Here is a 25,712-nt window from a genome sequence, read left to right as displayed (position 1 = left end):
TTGTGCACTTGAGTACAATCACAGCATATGTACTCCCTTTGACCTCAGTGTGGTCTAGCAGAAACAGTTGTGATGTTTAATAGATCTAATTTGAGATGTTTACTTACCGGCACACACAGATAAACCACTGTATAGTATATTAATGCATATGCATACTATACAGCTATCCACTATGCAATGTGTATGTATAATCTCTACTCTCTTCGTCTTTGAGAAAATATTAATTTTTATTAATGAGTTATCCACACAATTGATCTATTGTATGTTTATGTGTCTGTTTGAACTCTCTCATACTCTGGTCTACTGCTCTATATTTCTCTATGGCAGCCGTGTCCTCTTCTCTACTATTTTAGTGTTCTCTTCCTCTCCCTGTCTTACTGTCTCACCGTCTGACCTCTTTGTTCATTTCCTGCCTGCTTTCCCCATTTCCTCTGGCTTCGGTAGGTGTGTGTGTGTGTGAGTCATGTTGTGTGTGTCAGACTCTGCTTGAGTTCTGTACACCTCTGCTGTGTGTAGGCCGATCAAACCCGTCTAAACACTCTGGACTGTTTCTGCAGCCCCCACTGGCTCTCCAGCACATTAAACACACACACACATACTTCCGTCTTGCGTAATTTCTCAACAAAGACTCACTTACAGCACACAGATTGGCACAGTACATTGTCATTTGTTCTATTTTTGTAGCATTTATACAGTATGCAAGTTATATTCTAGATTGAACTATACATTTACCTAAATGTGCCAAGTACATGGTATAAAATACTGCAGTTGGTTTTTCCAGTGTAACCACAGTTTTTAGTATCTTAAATGAATTGAACTGACAAATGTTAATATATTTTTGAACAAAATATGCTTGATATATGCCATTATATAGTATATAGTAAAGAGTATGCTAGCACTGTCAGTCTTACAAACTTCATCCTTGTGTGACATACAGTACTTTCAGGGTTGGGAAGGTTACTTTCACTACAGATTACAACACATGCTTTGAAAAATTATTTGTAATGTATTTTGTTAGATTACTCAAGTTTATTAACTTAACCTGGTATACAGTACTTTGGAGTACTTAAGTTAATGGTCATATTAACATGTTTTTATGTTAACCACCTCTAAATAATGAAGTAATTATAATTGCAAAAAATAATATTATGAGATTAATGTTTTGATGTGATCGACCAAAGTTCAAATCTGCCTTTTGCCGAACTCGTTCCACTCCCAGTCTTCTCCCTTTTCCCATTGGATATCAGACGGGACAGGCATCGGAAGAGTTGAGCGTCCGCGAGCATCCTAGTGCGGTTTGTTTCCTGAATGAATCCGCATTTCTTGTCACGTCTTACTCCCTACACCACTGCTGCTGTTGTTAAACAGGCATTTTATATTGATATATATTGCAACCAGATATTGGTGGCAGTAGTTACTCTAAAAAGCCTTAAATTTCACTTAGTGTAAATAGACACTCTGTATTTGGCACTATTTTTGTTGGTGATATAGAGCAAATCAGACAATACTGTTCTTTAATGCAAAACAATGTTTTATTTTGCATTCCTGCATAAAAGCCAGACTAAAATATTCCTGCTCTGACCCTCCTCAGCCCCTAATATAGCAATATACTGTTATAATTGCTATGTAAATCCATTTTTTGCCACCTCTGAGCAGCATTAATCTCTTTGTGTAAAGATGTGTAATTGCCACTTCAGAAGCGCTTCTGTGCCACCTTTGCAGTGGAAATTCGCCAATGGTTAATAAAAGCTTTAAGTTCTGAAAACTTATAGGACGTTTTTGTTGTTCTCAGTTTATGACCCCTTTAATTTTTTTGAGCAATTTGTGTGAAAACATTACATTGAAGAAAAACGATTTGTGAGTATTAGCACTGAACATTGACTCTGTAGGCAAATATATGTGAGAGATTGAGAGCTTTCAGAAAGATCAAGGAAATGGGTCAGAAAAAAACACATTGCCTAAAATACTGACACACAATATACTTATGACATTTCGACTGACCGTGTAAATAATTCAACAGGCATGAGGAGAACTAGCCACCATTTATGACTCAGTAATCATATCAGTGTCCACAGCAGATGATGAACCATAATTCACTACCTGGAGTGAAGCACACAAACATATGTAACATATGTTTTTATTTATGCATTGCAGCAGCTGGCTAATATGTTTGGTGTAAAATCACTTTAGCATGTAGATCATTTACATGCTTATGCTGGTTGTGTTCAGTGTGTCAAGGGTGTTTGGCTGGATATGAAGGTCAGAAAGCAAATGACTGCTCCTCCTAGCTTTGCTCTTTCTCCCTCTCTCTCTCTCTCTCTCTCTCTCTCTCTCTCTCTCTCTCTCTCTCTCTTTCTCTCTCTCTCTCTCTCTCTCTCTCCCCCTCTCTCTCTGTGGTACCATCTGTCTTCATGTGAAACATGCCTGTGAAACACAACACATAAACATATATAATCCTAGGTTACTTTTACTGTAGTGCTTCAATAATACAGTATCTACAATATCAGTGTATTACAAACAAATCTATTAATCAAAATTATCATTATTAGTGCTCATTTTGTTTTTGTGTAATGCATACATACACACACACACACACAAACATACACACACACACACACACACAAACATACACACACACACACACACACACACACACACACAGAGTATGAATCACTTTCGTGTGGTCATATGACACATCAGAGCTCCTACATGCCTCCTTCTGCTATTCCTGTTAGTATTCGAGCAGTACAGAAAATAATAATTCAGTACCTCCACAATAACCTTCATATTACATTCATCTGAATAGAATATAATGAGACTGGATGATGTAGCTGAAAAAAATGTCAGTATTTTTCAGCCCCATGATAATATTTAGTATGTGCCTTGATAATGCTACCTTTGTTTTGCAATGATTTGTAATCAGAGATCACTAAAACGTTACTATGTACAAAAAATGATGTTGATTACACATAAACTTTTAAGGCTACAATGAGGTCATAACATGGTCATAACATTTTCAGAAGCTGCATATTAAGTGGTATATATTGTATATTTACATAGACTGTTCATAGTTTTCATGAGTTGATTTACACTTTGTTTTTAATTGCATTTTTTTTGATTTTTGATTTTTGTTTGATGCCTGTTTTATTTTTTATATATATATTTTTCTATATAGAAATATTAATTTTGTTTTAAATGGAATGATATGCTAAACATTAAACTAAAACTGCCATTAGGTGGCATCAAGTCAATGTCTTAATGAGTGAATCATTCAACTGATTCATTCAAGAGGCTGATTCACTCGGAAACTAAGCAAGTGACTGGATCAGCCTTGATACAGTACATAGCCTTACAAGTATGCATCCTTCCATTTGAGAAGCACCCACTGTCATTATGAATGGATGAATGAATCACTCAATTAGTTTACAATGTGGATTCATTCAGTAACGAAACAGCACTGTGTGTTGCACGGAGACGCACAACAGTTCTGATTCAGCTTTGTTTGGAACTATTTTTGTTGGTGACATTTTGTGCAAATTATTCCAGGCAGAGGGAGCAGCAAATTTAAATGCCTTTTTCACCAGTTCAGTTCGCACCACTGGAACAGACAGTAGGAAAAATTCCTAGGACCGAAGAACGTTACTACAGATGTAGGCCTGAAGATGAGGGAAGCAGTCCAAGAATAGATTTATAATAAGGACCTGCCAGTGTTTTAGTCTAAACATCGACAAAGCAGATCATCCAACTCGAGCATACAACACAATGAGGAGTGAGAGTTTTAAGATTTTTTATAAATCTCAGTGCACCATGATAAACAACATGTAAGCACTGAGAAGATGTATGCATATACACTGTATGACAACACCATAGTCTAGTATAGACATGAAAGTGTCAGCTGTGAGTCGATTATACAATAAAATCCCAGTTTCACTTTCAGTCTTTTCAGCAGTTGCCGAACATGAGGAAAGAGAATCATTAATTAAAATACCAAGATACTTTATACTGAGACAAACTCAATCTCAGAACCTTAGGAAGTAGTGATGGATAGAAGATTATGAGGGATTGATTTTGCTGTTTTATCAGCATTTAAAACAGAGTAGTGATGGATAGAAGATTATGAGGGATTGATTTTGAGGGATTGATTTTGCTGTTTTATCAGCATTTAAAACAGGTTTTAGTTCAGATTGGGTGTGGATGCTGAACTGTATATAACTTATCATCAGCGTAATAGTGAAAACATTTTGTTCATTATTATTAATATATAAAGTAAAAAGGAATGGTTCTAGGACTGACCCCTGTGGCTCACCTTCAGTTACATTGAATGAACAAGAAATAAGACTTTCTGCCTATACACATTGAGTTCTGTTTGAGAGATTTATTATAAATTTATTTAACCAACCAATAGCATGTTCAGATAATCAAATACTGAGAAGTCGTTATAACATTAAGGTATGACCAACAGTATCAAATGCTTTGGATAGATCAATGAGTAAGACTGCATAGTGTTGCTTGTTATCAACAGATTCAATGAAATAATTTAGTACTTTTAATGCTGCCATAGTCTTTGTTTTCTAAATCCAGATTGAAAACCAGACAGGATATCATTAACAGAAAGTCCTTCAGTTGATTGCAAACAAAGGTTTTGAGGACTCTTTCCAGGACAGACAACTTGGAAATGAGCAAGTAATCATTTAGGTGTGTGAAATCTCCACCTTTATACAGGAAGAATGAAGGCTGATTTCAATATAAGTGGAATTTCATTAGTAACAAGTGAAAGGTTAAAATGTCAGAGTTGGGGCAATAAAATCACTGATAACTTTTAAAAATAAGATTCCAATTCATTAGGACCTGACAAAACATCTAAAAATGTAAGGGCTCGGCACAGCTCAGAGACTGCAAGTTGTGAAAAATTAAATGATTAGCTATAGACACGAAACACATTTGATTGAATGGGAACCCTTCATAAAACTTGATGGAAGTTCTGTACCTTTATTATTTTCAGTTTTCAAATTATGTATAAATCTCCATTTAAAAAAATGGACCCTTATGGCTGGTTTTGTGGTCAAGGGTCACATTTGATGGTTTTCCAAAATTTTTATGAATTGTTTAGATGGTTTGTATTTCAAATTTAACTCACCTGAAATCAGTGCAGTCTGAATTTAAATCTTTATTTATTTATTTATTTATTATTTTGCCCATGCCAGTTTGATTATGGACCATTAAGTTACAGAAAAATTCAGATTTTTCATATTTTATAAAACACTCTCGTTTTGTGTGTAGAACTACTTTCTTACTCTGTATGACATACATATCACAAACGCTAACACATTATTACAGTATTTTCTGGCAATACAACCAGCCTACTGTATATCCAACTGTTAAAACTTGCATTCCATAGATATTAAGTAATTCTTTAATATCTGTAAGAATTTTTTTTTATATATCTGTGGAAAGCACAGAAGTTTTAACATTTGGATAAAGGCTGGCACATATGTGATATGTGTGTAATATAATGTACAATCACTCTGTACAGTCACAAAATAAAACCTGACTGTACATTATCTCACTTATTACATACTACTGCTTACTAAATTATTAAATAAAAAAAACAAAGAGTTCAAATGAATTTATTACGTAATAACAAGAAACTAACAGTGTAGGAAGCTGATTGATGGACAGCAGTAAGTTTAGTGATCATTATACAGAAACATTTGACAGAAAAATGACTGAATAGAATTAGGTATTCTGACTGATCAGAGATCTGTCTAATAAAATGCATAAAGTTTGGTTTAATTAGTAATATTTTTATTGTTGAACTTCAGCGAACCTCTGGGGTGTTTGACAGTATTTATACATCTTTATTCAAAGATGGAGAAAAAGAGACACACAGTCCTTTGGGAATCTTTCAGTCATTTGGCTCTCAGGAAGGATTTGGGTCAGGAATGAATCTCAAGGGCTTCAGAAGGAGTGAGCGATCATCCTGCAGCCTCAGGGAATGTGTAATATGAGATTTTCATCTGCCTGTTGAGAGCTCTTATCTTCAGAGTTTATTTTTGGAAAGCACAACATTTCAAACATGTAAAGGATTTTTCATGCTGTGAAGCAATACCTGAAGCAATTTAATCACTCAAAACTGAACAACGTTGCCATCTGCTGTTAATGCACAGAACAACTGTTGGCTTTCAGGACCTGGGACAGATCCAGATTACACTATTATGATGTTGTTTCCCTATAAAGGGGAAACAAACATACTGTAGTGCAGAGTCAGACTGCATTGTTGTATTATGTTTTGCTTTTCCTTTCTTATTTTCTGCCTTTTCCAATGAAAGGCCAATTCCTGTTATGCAGTACCTGTATAAAAAATAGAATAGAATATACTAGTATATTCATTTAAAGAAAATGTTCACCCAAAAATGAAAATTTACTCACTCTCAGGCTATCCAAGATGTAAATGAGTTTGTTTTTTCATGGGAACAGATTGGAGAAATTTAGCATTACATCGCTTGCTCACCAACGGATCCTCTGTAGTGAATGGGTCCAAGAGCTGATTCAAACAGCTGATAAAAGCATCACAATAATCCACAAGTAATCCACACCACTCCATTCCATCAGTTAACATTTTATGAAGTGAAAATCTGCATGTTTGTAAGAAATAAATCCATCATTAATGTATTTAAACCATCGCTTCTGGCCAAAAAACGAAAAAAATCCACCCACATATTTGTTTGCAACATAACTGTTTTGGCTTGTAAACAGTGCTTGGTCTGAGCATATTTCTCTCCTGATTCAGACAAGATGTTTTTATTTAGTTTTTTTTTTTCAAAGGATAAACCAATATTATGGATTGTAGACTTGTATTTTAGTCAGAAGCAACAGTTTAAAGTTAAAAATATCTTAATGATGGATTTTTTTCATGTAAACACTCAGCTATTCGCTTCACAATATGTTAATTCATGGACTGGAGTCATATGGATTATTGTGATGTGCTATAAAATCTTGAGTGAGTACATCATCAAAAATTTTACATTTTGGGTGAACTATTTCTTTAAGATTTCCATCTTTAATGTGCAATACTGTATGAATACATATGATTGGACATACACTTGTACTGCATTGTTTGAATGAACCTAGACATGTCCTCCTCACTTTTTGGGGCTGTTTGTACTTTTCTGTTTCCTTTCCTAACCTAATTTACACTCTTTGAATGAGATGAAAAAACAGCTCTTAGATAAGCACCTTCATGACAATCTCCTGTAGATCCTTATTTCTCCAATTATATCTCATTTGTTTTTTTGTCCCCAGTACAGAGCCTTTGATGGGATGCAGTAGTTATGTTTTTTGCTCTCCGAAAAACAAAACACTAACTGGAAATTTCTTTAAAATATTTATTCATTTCATTAGCACCTTTGTGGGAAATCATGCTGTAAATATGTCATTAAATTAATTAAATACAATGATTCTTTTAATAATTTATATGATTCAGCATGAAATGTGACTATTATAGTCATTATAAAATCCATAATCAATGTATTGAATTGATATTTTTACTGTAGATGTCAGATTGAATGCATCAGTGCTTGATGATACTTCATAATGTATTAATTGTACATATCAAAGGCTCTATTTTAATGATTTATTTTTTTTTTTTTTATCTTGTGGGTTTGTTGTTGAGTTATCTGCCCTTCCTCTCCTGTTTGTTTTCACAGCCAGTGTTGCTGTCCTCTGGTCAAACCCCTATGTACACCTCTGCGGTCTCCACACTGGTAAGAACACTGATGCTTTGCTGCCCCTGCTGTCCGGGAGACAGAATTGCACCCGTAGGCTGCAGTACCTGCTTGTGTACTTGATCATTTCATCCTTTTTCATGCCATTTCATCAATGGCAGCCATCTGAAATCATTAAGACCATAGAAATAACTCACAAAATCATCCCCATCTTGTTGGTTTCATCTATGGAGTGGTTCTCAACCTTTTTGACCCGAAGGCCCGCCATACTGGCTAAGTTATATCCTCTGGTATTCTGCTGTAATTATGACAACACTGCTTAGTGTAATTCTTCTTTTAATTACCAGAAACTGGGAATGAGACATTTATTTTGTGAATCTATAAGATTCCAGATTCTGTATGTTTTTAAGTATATTGTTTAGAATAAATGTCATAACAGAACCCTGGAGTATGTATTTATGTAGTTGGTATATTTAGTTTGGGATTATATAAGATTCAAGATACTGATTCAGCTTTTTTTATATAAAGCTACTGACAGGAAAATAAAAAGAAAAAAATATGGCTTCAATTCAATTTGATTTCAGCTTACATCTTGATTGTATTAGTCTTCAAATTTATATTACATTTATTATTAATTATTATTATTATAATATTAATAATTAAATTATATTGATTGATTGAATGAATGAATGATTTTCTGAGGCCCCTTGGTTTGAGAACAAATCATCATCATTGCCATTTGACAGCAGTTATTGGAAAAATGAATCACACTTTCTTTGTGACGTTGCTCTTCATCGTGACATCATCATGATTGTTTAATAGTTATTATCTACATAAAGGACACTGGACTGGCTCATCAAATTGCCAAGTCAAATTCAAGTCAAATTTACTTGTGTAGCACTTTTCACAAAACTCATTGTTTCAAAGCAGAAAATCATGATGTAAATGTTTATGATATTGTAATATCGTCATGCCTTACAGTCACATTATACACATTAGAGCTGGGCGACAATGTAGTTACATTTTGTGATGATATACATATTCACACACACTGTATGTATATATATATATATATATATATATATATATATATATATATATATATATATATATATATATATATATATATACAGAAATTGACAGAAAATGTTGTGACAAATTAAATGGATGAAGACAAAGATGATGTTGTAACATAGTGACTGAATCTTTTTTTTTTTCTGTATTGCACGTCAGCTTGTTTTTACAGTGGCTTCCATCATATTTCTATATGGTATTTCTCTGTCGCCTGAAGTCATCATTTTCTCTGTGCTGTCAAATCTACTGCGGTAATATCAGCAAACTCATCACTCTGCTGCACAGTATCAACTTTAAACCACACACACATACACACACATATCCATACAGGTACACTTTTATATTCTCTCTGCATTTTCAGCCTATTATTTTTGACAGCTCTTATATCTGCCCTGCACAGTGTTGTTCCTTCTACTGTAGTTATGCTTATTGTCACGCATAACGTAATGTCTGCATAACATGTGTGTTCTGAGAGCTTCTGTGCTGGATGGGCAGACCTCAGCTTTCATTTAAATGCTAATCTAACAGTTTAAAAATTAACAGTTTGTCAGATAAACATGTTTAATGATGCTGCTTCAGTTATGCAAGTTCTGTAGAGACACAAAGAGTGTGTGTGAGAGATATCAATTTGATTTCATTCGTCAAAATACACAAGGTATATGAAAGAATAGCAGTGATTTATGGTCACAAATGTTTCTAGCTTGGTTCAGTGTATTGAATTGTCTTTAAATGCAGTGCCTTAAAGGCTCCTGTAGAGGACAGTGTGCTGTCATGTTGTTTGTCAGCTGTTGACTAACTGGTCTGTGAGTTCTGCTGCCTAACAAGGGTACACTGGTACATCTACAGGAAGTGATTAGCCAGTGGCAGAAAACTTGAGCTTGTTATGCTTTGAACAGTTATGTTTCATTGAAGTATCTACTTTGTTTCTTCTAAAATACTAAAAGGATATAAAAATAGACAGATAAAATTAGATCACTTGGTTCAGGAGTTCATATTGTCAATTTAGACTTTGGATCACAGATTTTGGTATCTTGGCAATTCTGAGTACAGTTTAAGATGTTGAGATGTATAGAAGACACGTGAGATTACTGGAATCCTTTAAGGAGAAAATCTGAGGAGCAGGAGATTTGATTTGCTCACTTACCACCAGTGGATAGGCTAAAAAATATTGCCAACAACTTAAAATAAAATAAATTTTCATTATGCCTTTAGGAAGAAAATGCCATATAAATTAGTGTAAATGGTAACACTTTATTTTAAGGACTAATTCTCACTTTTAACTAATTGAATATTAGCATGCATATTACTAGTTTGTTGGCTGTTTATTAGTATTTATAAAGCACATATTAATGCCTTATTCTGCATGATCATATTTTAGATCCCTTAATTGTTAAACCCCATACCTAAACAACAAACAACTATCTTACTGAATAAGCTGCAAAATAGTAGTTTATTGAGGCAAAAGTTAAACTACGACTGACATTTACATTTTAAAGTTAAGTGCCCCCTAGCAGGCATAAAAATAATGACAGTGTCGTGTTGCGTCTGTCGTCATGAAATGATATATGGCTGTCATTACCAATCAAAATGTGTGTTTATTTAAATGCAATGTCTGAACTTTTTACATGGTCATACCCAATCTCATGGCAATTCGTACATATTTTACTAGGTGGCTAATTCATAGGAATTCGTACGAATGACCACATTTAACCCCGCCCCTAAACCTACCTTTACAGAAAATAATGCTAAATTGTGATTTATAGTGCATATACATTTTATGAGCATGTGTGCTCTCTGGGATCAAACCCATGATCGCATGATTGCACATCGTTGTATAACGCAATGCTCTACAAACTGAGCCATACGAATCACAAATGATGACCCAGATAAAGGAGTACAAAGCAGTAATATGAAAGTGTCCTGTTGCCAATAGGGGCACAATTGTAGTATACACTTTGATGCGTCGTATTTCAGGGATTTTGACGAACTACCTATACGGGTGTATTGGTTGGAGGACATGTTGTTACATGGACAACAATATTCTGATTTTAACATGATTAAGACAATACTCGGATTAAGAATCTAACGTGTAAACAGAGATTTTTGATGACCTTAATCTGACATATTAAAGTCATACTTGAAGTAAATACCAATCGAATTAAGACGTGGAGTATTCCTATTTTAGTCGCATTATTGAAGTGCAGTGTAGACATGTTCACACTTTAATCACATTATTAATGTTAGGACTTTTCACCTCATTTTACTACAGGATACACACACGGCAGTTGTCAACGACAAACGATTGATGACAAACAAAAGAGCATGGCTTCAACAACACCGTCGTCTGTTTGCACGTACAGCATGACAAATAATTAACTGCACTTGAAGCGTTCAGTAAATTGAAAATGAAACACCCAAACTGTATATGGCATCATAACGAAGACAAACTATATGTTTATACGTGAAATTCTGGAGGGGACGTCGGATGGCGTCACGTGGGGATGTAATGATGGTGCCATTAATCGATCTATGTACTATTACATGTAAAATGGGAACATGAAAGGAATATTCTAAAAACAACTTATGTAAACTCCTTAATCATAATATTGTCTTATTCAGAATAAGGTAAATAATCAGATTACTGATGTCCATGTAAACGTACAGTAGTCACTGAAAACTGGTCCCCAAACTAAAGTGTGACCGTGTAAAGGATACTTGCAACCTTAAGAATATAGACTGTAAAAAATTATATGATCAGTAAGTGGTGGCAGATTATGTTTTCAATGACTTTAACTCTTCAAAATAAATTGAGCAATTTCAACTTTTTTATTAATAATTTATATGAAAATTATTTAAACAAATTATTTATGGTGTAGGAAAAATGTAAACTTTGCTGTAAATAAATACTTCTCAAGTGGAGATTTCTGACTCGGTGTAGGAGAAAAACACTCTTTTAAAGATGTACATATGTTAAAATCTACAGATGCAAAGAGATAAAGTGTAAGAACATATACACTTAAATGTATATTTTGGATTCGTTTTCTTTCCATTTTTGTGGAGGAAAATAGCTCCAAATGTCAAAATTGAAAACAAAGTCAGTGTCTCGCCCCAATCTCACTGCTGTCTATAAGAAACAGTTGAGTTATAAAGTAGATTTCACTGTGGAAATAGGATCTTTCCCATATGGACGCACAGCACTCACAAACATTTCAAACAGGAGGTTGAGACAGTTAGATTCTGGTGTCCATAGCAACGGAACTGCTGCTGCTGACATTAACACATTTGAAGTGCCAAGAAGGCAAGTGAAATCATCAAGCTCTCTCTCTCTCTCTCTCTCTCTCTCTCTCTCACACACACACACACACATTTTCCATTTCTAAATGACAGGCTGTAGGATGAGAGGTAGTGAGATGAGGAGAAAGCGCGCACACACTCACATCCTTTGAGTCACAGCAGGATACAGGAACCAGCAAACACTGAACAATCATCCACAGAGAACATGGAATGAATGAGGAGTACAGACGAATATGTAATCATAACTAGATCAAAACTAGAAAAAGAAAAATGTATATGTCTCTTTAACTACATATCAGTAATAATTCCAATCTAGGGTTATTTTCATTAATTAGAACTAAAATCATAGAAAAATCCATTACATTAAATAAATATTAACTTAAACAAAATATTAAAATAACGTATTTGATTGCTGCTACTTGCCAAGACAACATTTCTCATTTTCGCTTATTTGAAGTAAGATAATTAGGATAACTAAAACATTAAAACATGCAACTAAGACTAAAAACTTAAACTTAATAAAAACTATGGCAAAAACAAACAACAATATTACTAAAACTTTAAAATGAAAATAAAAACTGAAATTATAAAAATAAAATCTAATTCAAAATATTAATAAAAAGCTGTAATAGTGTATCAGTGATGCTGAAATAACACCCCTCTAGGGTTCTTTGGTTGTTTGACTGAAAAATGTAACATTTTTGTATGAAACTTGGTAAATGTTTTGGCACTTGTTATGTGCACGCACACACAAAAAGGGTTTTGAAATTTGAAAAGGTTAAATGGTCCTGAAAAAAACAAACAAAAAAAACATAGACACTAGAGGAAATGTTTGGTACTGCATTCAAACAAACTTTACTGAAAGCTAATTTTTTATATCAACCTCAAATTTGGAACACAACCTGTTAAGATACATGGCTTTGATTTTCTTACAGTTTTAGAGTAAAAAAAACTTAAACTTGTAACATGTTTTCTTTAAAAAGAAACCAAAAGTAAATCTGTGCTCCAATTTACAACAGTTAAAGTTAGAATTTTCATTTTCAGGTCTTTGCTCAAAAAGTGGTTAACAGTTTAAAGTTTGTACACAAAACTTCATTTCAAGTCAGATTTTTATATCAAGTCTGAAGTCTGATTTGTTTTTTTGAGTGCAGTGAAAGCAGCATAACAGAAATGTGTTGTCTTTGCATTCTTTCTGTATTTCTTTTGCCGTGATGCAGTAGATTTAGCAAAGCTAATGGCCTGGAGTAAGAAGCAGTCAAATGAATTAGCAAGGTGCGTGCCTTGCGCATATGAATATATGTGTGAGTCTGTGGGTGTTGTTATTGCTGCTCTAAACATTATATGGACAGACGCAGCTCTGTTGCGTAATAAGCTCTGCTGTGACTGGAGCTCTAACTGGCTGTTGGTTTGATAATTTGCATATCTGTATAGGCTTAATGTTACAACACAAATTGCTTTGCAGTGGCATCCTTAAATTACAGCAGTATGTGCATCTTGGAACAATGCAGTTAATGAATTACCTTACTGTCCTCTTATAAATGATAGTGAATAAAGAGCTAATAATGAAAAACTAGAAATGGATTGAAGGAGAGGGAGATGTGAATGGACTACAGGGGGAAATGATGTTAGATGAGAAGGAGAGCAGGAGGAGCTGAAGGATGGAAGTGAAGATGAGGCCAGAGGGAAATCCTGGGAGTTAATAACCGGATCTAATTTACAAAGCCCTGATACAGTAGACTGCAGTTTGTACCTGAATTTAATTTTGCCCACTCTGAAACCCACAAAGGTTCATGGAATTCAAAAGATTAAGAGGGAACCACTGGACAGTAGGCAATTTCAAACTGATAACTCATTAAAGATTAAAAAGTTAAATTTCTGATTTCTAAATCTTAATATTTTGTTGGTCAGGTTTATAATAATGTGCGAGAGGACATTTCAGTTATTTTACCACATCTCTGAAGCTTTCCTCAGGTGCCTTTACCTCTGTCTGTCCCTTTAAAAGTGTGTCACTAATAGTGTGTCCAGGTGGCTAAACGCTTGAGTCTGGCCATCAGTTCAGCAGTGTGTGTGTCTATGCCAGCATAGCCTTCTGTGTACCAGTGGGGGCGCTGGAACAACAATGCTTTTGTGGCGTGAAATGCAGATTGAGGGCAGGAAGTGATTTTCTGCATAGAAGCACTATCACAAACTCAAAATGCATATATTTCGCATCGTTTATGGTTGCTCAAATGGATCAAACCGAGAACCAGGAGCGAGGAGCTTTTTTGTGTGTGTGTGTACTAAAAGTTGTTGTTCATAAGAGGGAAAAAAGCAAGAAATTAACTGAAAACGCAGGAAAACGTGGTTTGTAAACCTGCAATAAACTGAAGTGAGTGACAGCTGTTTAGTGATTATATGAAAGCACCATTTGCTTGCTTTATAGGCTATACAGTATATAATCAATTCAGAATTTGAATAAAAGTTTTGTTTTTATGTGCTGCTACCAGGACCCGTCAGGGATCTGGAAGGAGGACCCAATTGCAGTGTGAGTAACAAGGGTTTATTGACAAAACAGACTGATACAAGAGGGTTGTGAAGTGCACAAGTGATACCACAACAGGAACACAGTAAACAGACAGCTAGGGAAACCCACAGGAACAGGTCAGGAACTAACACAAAGAGACAAGACAGGCCGAAGCTGCACAGGAACATAATTACTCCAAAGCAAGGGAATAAATAAAAAAGAACTGATTAAAAATAAACAAAAGAAATAATTACCAATTTAACCAACACTAACTTAAAGAATATCAAACAAATGCAAACCCAAAGATCAGGATTAGAAGAATAAAATATAAAAATGAAACAAGGCAAGAACAGACAAAACGTTAAAACAAGGAGCAAGTCATGGAACTACAAAGGACTAGACAAGGGCACAAGACCAACGACACAGACACAGACAGAAGGAGTGAGAATGACCACGATCCGGCAAAGACAATAGGGCAAGGGGCAATATAGATATGGAGGAAAACACACGAGGAATCGGTGAGCATAATTAGACCAACAAGGCTAACAAGAGGGTGTGGTAGAGAGGAAACAAGGAGGGGCTAGAGAAGCACATGGCCCAGAGAAAAACAATCAGCTAGGCCATGGGCTGACACAAGACAACAGACACAAGACAAAATGGAGTTTCAGGGCAAACCCTGACAAGGACCAACGGCCACATACCCTGTACATGCAGCAAAGTTTTGAGACTGACATATATCATGCATCCTTTATATAAATGTGGGAGTCTTTTTTGAAATAGCTTGTTTGCAATCAGGGTTACTTTCTTATATCTACTGCCTCGATGGCAGGCAAGTACAGTACTTGTATTGTGTGTTACTACTGTATGTGTATTACTTTTTTAATATTTATATTTAGCTTTAATTTCAGTTTTACTTAATATTAGTAATTTTACTTCTTTTGTTTCAGTTCGCTAGCAAGAAAACATTTCTAATTTTCAATTTTTTTTGTCATTTTTCATCTAATATTTTTATTATTGAAACATTTCAGCTTTATTTCAGTATTATAGTTTTTTAATATTTATATTTAGCTTTAATTTCAGTTTACTTAATAATGGTAATTTTACTTCTTTTGTTTCAGTTCGCTAGCAAGGAAACAATTCTAATTTTCATTTAATTTTTTTTGTCATTTTTCATCTAATATTTTTATTATTAAAATATTTCAACTTTATTTCAGTATTATAGTTTTTGTTAACATTAACACATGATTATAGTGGAAGTTTATTAAAAAAGGTGCTATTTAGCTACTTTGCAATAATTTATCCACGTTACTTCTGATCAACCACCTGAACAACAGTGTTATTTTAGTATCATTGAGGTAATATTATGTTTTTTATTAGTATTTTGATTGCGTTTTTATTTGATTATTGATTTTGAGTTTTAAAGATTACATTTTTTACATTTTTTAGTCATGTCTGTACAGTTTTTATTCATTTTTATTTCTGAAAACTGAAAAATGATAATGTTGCCTTTGCAACTAGCTGAAATAAAATAAGCGTTTTTGTTAATTATTTTATTTTGTATTAATTACAATAATTTTAAAATATTAATTAGGTTTTTTAATAACATTATTTTTTATTTCAGAAAACTGAAAATGAAGCGTTTTTCTTAATTATTTTATTTTTTATTAATTACAATAATTGTAAAATATTAATTAAGTTTTTTAATAACGTTATTTTTTATTTCAGTTAATGTTAATTTTTTTTTTACAAGTAACAAAATGGTTTTTATGGTTTTAGCCTTAGTTTCAGTTATATAACAAAGTCCCTTTAAGACAGGTCATTTCACTCAGCGGTAAGGTTTATTATTGTTCAATAAAGTTAAAAAATAACAAATTCTATAACAAATAATGAAGTCAAATTCTCCAAAAATATTCACCAAGCGTACAATTAAATTTCATATTTGAAATAACTAAATCTGACAACAACTGACATATTGAAATATTGTTTCTTATGCTCCAATAGCATTAAAAAAAGGAAATATTTTTCAGGCTAGACCAGCCAATGTGCATACGCAGTCCTAGTGCATCTCAAAATGCTGACTGTTTCTATACCAGAGCTTCTAACGGCAGCTGCAGTGAGCATTGACTTCATCAATTGGCGACTGGCTCTTTTATTGAGGAGGAAGGACTATTCCGCCATACTGAGCGTTGCACTTTCTCCACTTCATAAGTAATAAGAGTGCACCTTCTTTGGTATATCTGAAGTTTTTGACTATAATAGCCCTTGTGAACTCCTTAGCAACCACTTTCAACCATAGCAACCATTCAGAACACCTTAGCAACTGCATAATAATACCATGGCAGCCACTCAAAACACTCTAACATCAAACCATCTTTGGACAGATAAGCAGCACTCACATTTTCTTCATGAAATGTTGAATTGCAGTTATCGTTTTCGTTTTTTTTCTTCGCATCCTGTGGCAGCTGCAGGGATGTTACGTGGTGTGTGTGATGTGCTCAGTATTCTCTCTTGCTCATCACCCACCACATGAAAGGTTCAGGAAAGCTGTTTATGTGTGTGTTTGGAAGTAATTTGATTACCTTTTGCTACAGTGATCTCCTCTAGGCACTACACTTCACACTCTCTTCAACTCTTTCACATTTTTCACCGCTCCTTTTACAAAAAATATATGTGTGGTTTTGTGTGTGTGAGAGAGAGAGGCTTCTATGTCTATTCAAAAGTTCTTGCTCACTAATGAATGTTTAAAGTTGTCCCTGCAGCTCTGAGGTAATTACTGAACAGACTTTTGCTGAGACAAATGGCCTGAGGTTCCAACGCAATACAGAGAAAGAGAGAGAGAGAGAGAGAGAGAGAGGTGGGTGGAAATGGAGGCAGGGAGAAGGACTGAGATAAAGAAGGGGGGAGGAAGGAGAGAAGAGGAGAGTCCATGTGATTTCTCATTTAGGTGAGCCTGTCAACTTGGAGTGTCTTACGTAATACTGAAAAACCCTTCTGCGGTGAAAAGCATTGTGGGCCATTTGTGTTTCCTTAGGTTAACGTGGTTTGGCTGGCATGTAGTTTAAGGTTAATGTCACATGACCTCATTACAATTCATGTTGACATCCAGTTATGATTTCAGATATGTTATTCCACATTATTTCCACATTAACTTTTGGCAGTAAGGACAAATAATGTGTGAATTTTATCCAGTTAGATTTCAGAGTCAGAATTATTCATTGTATAAACACATAAAAAGTGAAACAATTGTGTAATTTATTTGAAGTGCATTTTTATATTGGTCTAATAAATAAAGTTTTTTTCAGGTTGTCTAAAAGGAATAAACTATTTTGTTTAAATATTATTTTGTCTTGAAACCAAAGTATTTGTGTTGAACACACACTAGATTTAATTTTAGATATATTTTTAATTTGATTGATTAGATTAATTTATGTAGATTAATAATTTTTCAGATTTTTTTTACATAACAGAAAATATGATGCATATGAATGGAAGCCCATTTCCGCCACTGAATAAAAAAATAAAAAATAAAACAGGGTAATTGCAACTTTTTTCTCACAATTCTGATTTTTCTTAGAATTAGAAGAACAATTGTGAGAGTCAGAATTGTGAGGAAAAAAAAGTCTCAATTACCTTGTTTTATTTTTTATTCAGTGGTGGAAACGGGCTTCCATATTTTATACTTATTTTAAAAATACATCACACTGTAATAAACATTACAGTCTTTCAAAGTTTTTTCTTTAATAAACTAAATATTGACTAACAAAATGTTTTAGTTATATCTTGAGAGAAAATTCTACTCAATTTATGGTGAAATCAAGTAATCAAGCAAAAGTTACTGACCTGCCCTAAGTAACATTTTAAAAAATATATTGACTAAGTATATGGTCTTTAGAATAAATGATCATGTTAGTTTGTGTTAATACAGTATGTTTTTGTCATTGGGAGATAAATATTTTTCATATTAACTCATGGTGTAATGTTTGAACCAAAGCTTAAATATAATTTGAGAAAAACTATAAAATCAGTTGTAGAGTTATTTTATTTTATTTTTTTAATTGGTCTAAAGTATAATTTTTTCATTGCTCTGAGCACATGCTGTTTCATTTAAAAAGCAGTTTTCCACTTTTAACAGGTCCTTTGTTTTATTTTCAACATTCTTTTCATCTTTCTTTATACTGACCTTTGCTATTAACCTTTACCATTAACCTCTGACACGGCTATCATTATAACCATTGTTCAACTGTCAGATAAGCACAGAGAGATGATCCACTGCATCTGTTGACACTCAGGCCTCCAGCCTTTAAGCAATATTTATGTACATGGGGAGGCGGTTAAAAGCAGGTCATTATTGTTGCTCTTATTTCCCAAAGGACATCTCTCTTGTGCATTTCCAAGCTGGGCTGGATAATTCAGCACTCTCTTGGAATACTGCGTGACTCCTCAGTAGTGCATATTAGTAGTGAGGATATACTAATAGCATGTGTAATGCTCTGGAGTGCAGTCAGTAGATATGGCTGCAGATGTGCTGTCTCAGCACTCTCTGTTTCACACACTCTCTCTGCAAATGAACCGGAAATACACAGTCGAGTATTGCTGAGTATTTTTGAACACCATTACAGAAGTGCTGTGATAGTACACAGATGGTAAAAGAGTACTGCAGCGACAGTGGGTTTTTGTAAGCCAAAACCCAGAAAATGAGTTAGCATTTAAGTATTTCTGGTTTTATCGTCCTGACATCAGTAGGTTTTTGATTGTTTTTTTGGTTAAGTGGCTGAAATAATGTCGATAGTGAACACAAGCTCAGTATCTTCATGTTTTATCATGTTTTCATGTTTTTATCATCTGTAAAACCCCCTTGTGACTTTTGAAAGCTTTTACTTGTAAAAGGCGGTTGCTAGAAAGTGGCTAAATTAGACCACTGAGGTTGTCGGGATAGCAAACGTCATCATGCCAAACAGATAAACTCATCTACTGTAGTCGTGTTCAAAGATCTTATATTCTAACTCAAACTTTCAAGGAAAATGTTTTAAAATAAAAACTGAAAGAGCTGTCAGAGGCTTAATAGTAGTGACATAAAAAGTCATGTGATTTCATTTATATAGTTTTAAAGTTTTTTCTTTATGTATAATTAAATGTTTTTTTACTTACCTACTGTAAACAATGGATGGTAAACACTCTATGATGTTTACAATAGGATTCCAATTCATAAACATGATACTTTTTCAACATTGATTTGAAATTCTGGCCTATACCATGGTACCCTATGGTTTTAATTTGCTTTGCAGTTACTGTGTTAATTAATTAGCACATTAATTGATATTGTATTTTAAATAATGTAACAATTGAAAAACCATGATACATCTGGCAAATATGCTATTGCCAAGGTACCATGTCAAAATAACCAAAAGTCTGTGGCACTTTTGTTATGTGGCATTTTACTGGAATTTTTTCATTGTCATTAACAATAAACATTAATGACATATGATTTATTTTGTAGAGCTAATAAAGTCTGTATTGGTGTATTTCGGAGAAGTTCTCGCGCCACCTCTCCTCATTTCAAGAATAGTTCTTAAGCCGTCAATAAAGCAAGAAACAAAATGAACATTTCGTTTGTGGGCCGTATCAACGTGACACTCAGTGCACTTCATCTCACACTGTGGCAGACTTTTGCGGTGACATATGCCAATTCACACAGTTTTCGATTCTTCTGTTTAATTGTGTATTCTTAGCCGCGATGCCTCCGTTTGGCGCTAATTGTGTTGTAAGACATAAACCAAATAGTTCCAGTTCTAAATTTGAACTGGATGTGCCATGATTTGTTATTGTAAAATGCAGACAACCTCTAAACGCGCATCTACATAAGCGTCAAATCCCGTCTAGTTACATCGCAGTTGCCACGAATAGAATATGCAGTCGCATTCATAATAGACTCTCTACAAAAGCCATTGACCGCTTTAAGTCGTTCATAATTGATTATGATCGCTTCGCGTCTGTAACTCAATCCTCTCGTTGTTGCTTATTAACTTTCCAACATGCGGCTCGAGTTCCTCGGTTTGTTTTATTCCGTCAGGCTAAACGCGTCATGCGTGAATGTCTTTTTTTTTTTTTTTTTTTTGCCACTGTCACATTGAAAGCGCAAGCGTGTCTCTCTTCCTCCTCCTCCTCTCTCCTCCTCCTCCTCCCGCGCGCTCGTCGTGAGGAGAGCTGCGCGCTGTCGGTCTGAACACTCGTCGGTGTTCCGCGCTCGGCCAGGATGTTTGTGTCCGTGTGGTACGCCAAGAAAATGGGCCGGCGTTTTATCAACAACGTCCGGAAAGCTAAAAAACAACGCCACCGGATCATGGTAGGAGATTACGCCTTTCTGTCATTTGGTTTTGCAGGCTGTTAGTCAGAAAATACTGACGGAGTGTGCACTTCTACTGGAATTTCTAACCTAATTTGGAAACAATTCTAAAGGATTCTGCAGGGATCCAATAAGATCCTATTGTGTACAAACTGATTCCTACATGATTCTTATTTTATAATATAGCATATGGAGACAAGTTCAAGAAAAAAAAAGTGTTTATTAGAACTCTGTCTCTTTCTACAGAATAGTTAAAGGAAATCACTGGAGAGCTTTTAAAATTGTAAATGATTTTCTAAACATCCCTTTTGATGTTCTACAGGAGAATTTCCATATCCTTGTGGGAATCATAATAGTCTAACTGGGAACCATGTGTTCTAAAATATCTTATATATAATGTGTTACATATACAAATGACCTTTGAGGAATGACACTAATCAGAAGCATCCATAGACTGGTCTCTGTTCACAGCAGACGGATGGTGCTCAGAGGCGCCTAGTGCGTCAGAAGTTGCAAAATGTGGAAAGTTAAAATTAGGGTGTCTGTGTGTGAAATGGTGCTTCTGACAAATGGCACAGTCGCTTAAATAATAGATGAGATGATTAATGAAACTCAACGAATTAAATAAAAGGATAAGAATGGGGCACCTGGACTTGTCAATGCTTCATGATATTTTAGGTTTAAATGCATTTTGCAGTTTAGTTTGATGGGGAAAAAATCATTTCTAGGTAGACAGGAAGATTGTTTCCATTTTTTTCTGTAAAAGATTGAGGGGACAAGAGAATTTTGAGACACCGACTATATCATTATAACAAAACTTGTAGTTCTCTGTCAGTGGAGGATGAAAAGAGACAAACACAATAATAACTGCCAAGAACAGATTGCATGTGTGTTCCTGCCCTGGAGTGTGTGAGTGGGTGGATGCGTTTTCTCTTCTCATTGGTTTGTATCATAAATTGTGGGTGTCACTTCTGTCTGATTGTTTTTGTGAAAAGTTCATTTATTTATAAGACACTCAGAAAGGGGATTTGATGCCACATGTACATGTCACCTTCAGGTACATTCAGTGATTAGTGGAACAAGCCAAAACATACTCTACGCAAATAGGTAACATCTGTGTCTAGCTACGCAACTTTCATCCATCATTGCATTTTGTAATGTCCCCACAATTCATAATGCAATGCAATTTGGGTAAAACCAACATAGTTTAGTGCATGTATGTTTGAATGTGGCTATAACCTTGCGGCTGTACTGTACGTTAACTTTTTTTTGCACATAGCACTGGTGCTGCAGAGGTTCAAAGTTTTGTAGCACAGGCCAAACAGTTGAAACACAAGTTAGGGGTGGGCGATATGGCAAAAATATCATAAAATATTTTTTTTTTCCAGGAATATTAATATTCACCATTGTATCAAAATTCTTTGCCATGTTGGTTTAACTTTTTTGCAAGTTGCCTGAGCAGTACAGCCAAACTAATTTCCCTATTGTAAAAAAAAGCCTTTCAAGGTAACAAAATATACAATAAAAATAATTTGCATTTAGACATTTAGGCCAAAGTGGGCGAAGGTAAAAATCTTTGTCATTATTTTATCTTAGTTATTAGAAAACAAGAACAAAGATATACATTGCAAATACATATAATATACAAATAAAACAAACTTTATTTTTCAGGTCCAGTATTTAGCAGTAACTTTCAAGAAATTGAATGAACAAATATAAAAATAAAAAAACTATATATACTGTATACATCAATGATACATTTTTTAAAGCAACTGTAATTGTAACTATAAGCAGTAAGTGATTTTTCTCTGTTTTGTTGTTTTATTAACTATATTAGAATAGTTCACCCAAAAATTAAAATGCTGTCATCTGTCTTACAGTTCTGTCATAGTGTTTTATTTTTATTCCATCATTTACTCACTCTCAAGTCGTTTTAAACCTGAATTAAACGTTATTTTGAAGAATGTGGGAAACCAAGCAGTTGCTGGTCTCCAGTGACTTCCATAGTATTTTCCCCCTGCTATCAAAGTTGATGTGGACCAGCTACTGTTTGGTTACCCATGTTCTTCAAAATATCTTCGTGTTCAGCACAAGAAAGAAATTAATACAAGTTTGGGAAAATGTGAGTAAGTAAATAATGACAAATTTAATTTTTGGGTGAACTATTCCTTTAATGTTTAATTCTGTCGCTTTAAGGGCTGCACGCATCCTTTCTCTCTCAACAGTTTACTTTCATTTTAGACATAACCAACTGTGTTTATATGTAAACCTTATGTGTTTTTGACAGGATTAGATGCAAAATCAATCAGACGCGAAAGACAACTTAGTAATAGCCACTGTTTGACAATGTGCGCGTGTTTGTTTGCGATCAGAAGCATGTCAGAACAGCACGTGAATTAAATGTTTAACCGGCAAGACTTTAAAGCAGATGCAAATAATACACTTTTGTGATTGTGAATAAGTGTGTGTGTAACCCTACTGCAGAGTTAACATTTGATGTGAATGTATGTCACATTGTACAGTATATTGAGACGGAGGTGCCAGAACTGCATCTGATAGAATGTGTCAAGTCAAGTCAAGTCATCTTTATTTATATAGCGCTTTAAACAAAAAAGATTGCGTCAAAGCAACTGAACAACATTAATTAGGAAAACAGTGCGTCAATAATGCAAAATGACAGTTAAAGGCAGTTCATCATTGAATTCAGTGATGTCATCATGCAGCTCAGTTCAGTTTAAATAGTATCTGTGCAATAATTTGCAATCAAGTCAACGATATCGCTGTAAATGAAGTGTCCCCAACTAAGCAAGCCAGAGGCGACAGCGGCAAGGAACCAAAACTCCATCAGTGACAGAATGGGGAAAAAAAACCTTGGGAGAAATCAGGCTCAGTTGGGGGGCCAGTTCTCCTCTGGCCAGACGAAAACCAGCAGTTCAATTCCAGGCTGCAGCAAAAAGTCAGATTGTGCAGAAGAATCATCTGTTTCCTGTGGTCTTGTCCTAGTGGTTGTCTGAGACAAGGTCTTTACAGGGGATCGGTCTCTGGGGCTCTAGTCCTGGTCTCCGCTGTCTTTCAGGGCTGTTAGACAAGGTCTTTTAGGTGGTTATGTATCTTGTGGTCTGGTCATGTACTGGATCCGGGTGACTGCAGTGACCCTCTGACTTGGATACATACTGGATCTGGTGGCTACAGTGACCTAGGAATAAGAGAGAAACAGACTAATATGAACGTAGATGCCATTCAGCTAACGATGTAGCAAGTACATCGGGTGTTATGGGAAGTGTTCTCGGTTTACCTAATTAATGCAGCCTAAAAGTCCTTTAATCGGATTTGGATATTAGAAGTGTATTAGTATGTTATGTGTAAGCCAGGTTAAAAGAGATGGGTCTTTAATCTAGATTTAAACTGCAAGAGTGTTGTCTGCCTCCCGAACAATGTTAGGTAAATTGTTCTAGAGTTTGGGCGCTAAATAGGAGAAGGATCTGCCGCCAGCAGTTGACTTTGATATTCTAGGTATTATCAAATTGCCAGAGTTTTGAGAACGGAGCGGACGTGGAGGACTATAATGTAACAAGAGCTCATTCAAATACTGAGGTGCTAAAACCATTCAGGGCTTTATAAGTAATAAGTAAGATTTTAAAATCTATACGATGTTTGATAGGGAGCCAGTGCAGTGTTGACAGGACCGGGCTAATATGATCATACTTTCCTGGTTCTAGTGAGAACTCTAGCTGCTGCATTTTGGACTAACTGGAGTTTGTTTACTAAGCGTGCAGAACAACCACCCAATAGAGCATTACAATAGTCTAACCTTGAGGTCATAAACGCATGGATTAACATTTCTGCATTTGACATTGAGAGCATAGGCCGTAATTTAGATTTATTTTTGAGATGGAAAAATGCAGTTTTACAAATGCTAGAAACGTGGCTTTCTAAGGAAAGGTTGCTATCAAATAGCAACACCTAGGTTCCTAACTGATGACAAAGAATTGACAGAGCAGCCATCAAGGCTTAGACAGCGTTCTAGGTCATTCCATGCAGAGCTTTTAGGCCTTATAATTAACACCTCTGTTTTTTCAGAATTTAGCTGTAAGAAATTACTCATCATCCAGTTTTTTATATCGACTATGCATTCCGTTAGTTTTTCAAAATTGGTATGTTTCGCCGGGCCCCGCGAAGAAGAAATATAGAGCTGAGTATCATCAGCATAACAGTGAAAGCTAACACCGTGTTTCCTGATGATATCTCCCAAGGGTAACATGTAAAGCGTGAAGAGTAATGGCCCTAGTACTGAGCCTTGCGGTACTCCATACTGCCTTTTTTGTGAACGATATGATATCTCTTCATTCACTGCTATGAATTGATGGCGGTCATATAAGTACGATTTAAACCATGCTAATGCACTTCCATTAATGCCAACAAACTGTTCTAGTCTATGCAAAAAGAATAGTGTGGTCAATAGTGTCGAACGCAGCACTAAGATCCAATAGCACTAATAGAGAGATACAACCACGATCAGATGATAAGAGCAGGTCATTTGTTACTCTAAGGAGAGCAGTCTACCACGATCAGATGATTCTAAATCCTTACTGGAAATCCTCACAGATGCCATTTTTCTCTAAGAAGGGAATATAATTGTGAGGATACTACCTTTTCTAGTATCTTGGAAAGAAAAGGGGAGATTCGAGATCGGTCTATAATTAACTAGTTCTTTGGGGTCAAGTTGTGGTTTTTTGATGAGAGGCTTAATAACAGCAAGTTTGAAGGTTTTGGG

The 25,712-nt window shown here is 35.0% G+C and overlaps 1 protein-coding gene across 5 annotated transcripts in view; it reads left to right on the top strand.

The window, feature by feature from the left end:
* Nucleotides 1-25,712, top strand: part of LOC109079802 (disks large homolog 4-like) — a 159,698-nt gene that overhangs the window by 79,852 nt on the left and 54,134 nt on the right. For 4 of the 5 annotated variants that reach the window (XM_042725123.1, XM_042725125.1, XM_042725120.1 and 1 more), the window contains exon 3: nt 7,707-7,763. In XM_042725123.1, the coding sequence (XP_042581057.1) occupies nt 7,707-7,763 (57 nt within the window). Of the gene's footprint in view, nt 1-7,706; nt 7,764-20,791; nt 20,939-25,712 lie in introns of those variants that run through there. The other variant, XM_042725124.1, reaches the window with a different exon arrangement.

The sequence above is a fragment of the Cyprinus carpio genome, chromosome B5 (genome assembly GCF_018340385.1).
Source record: "Cyprinus carpio isolate SPL01 chromosome B5, ASM1834038v1, whole genome shotgun sequence".
Classification (NCBI taxonomy): domain Eukaryota; kingdom Metazoa; phylum Chordata; class Actinopteri; order Cypriniformes; family Cyprinidae; genus Cyprinus; species Cyprinus carpio.
The sequence above is the reverse complement of the archived record's forward strand: the minus strand, read 5'-3'. Positions and strand labels throughout refer to the sequence as shown.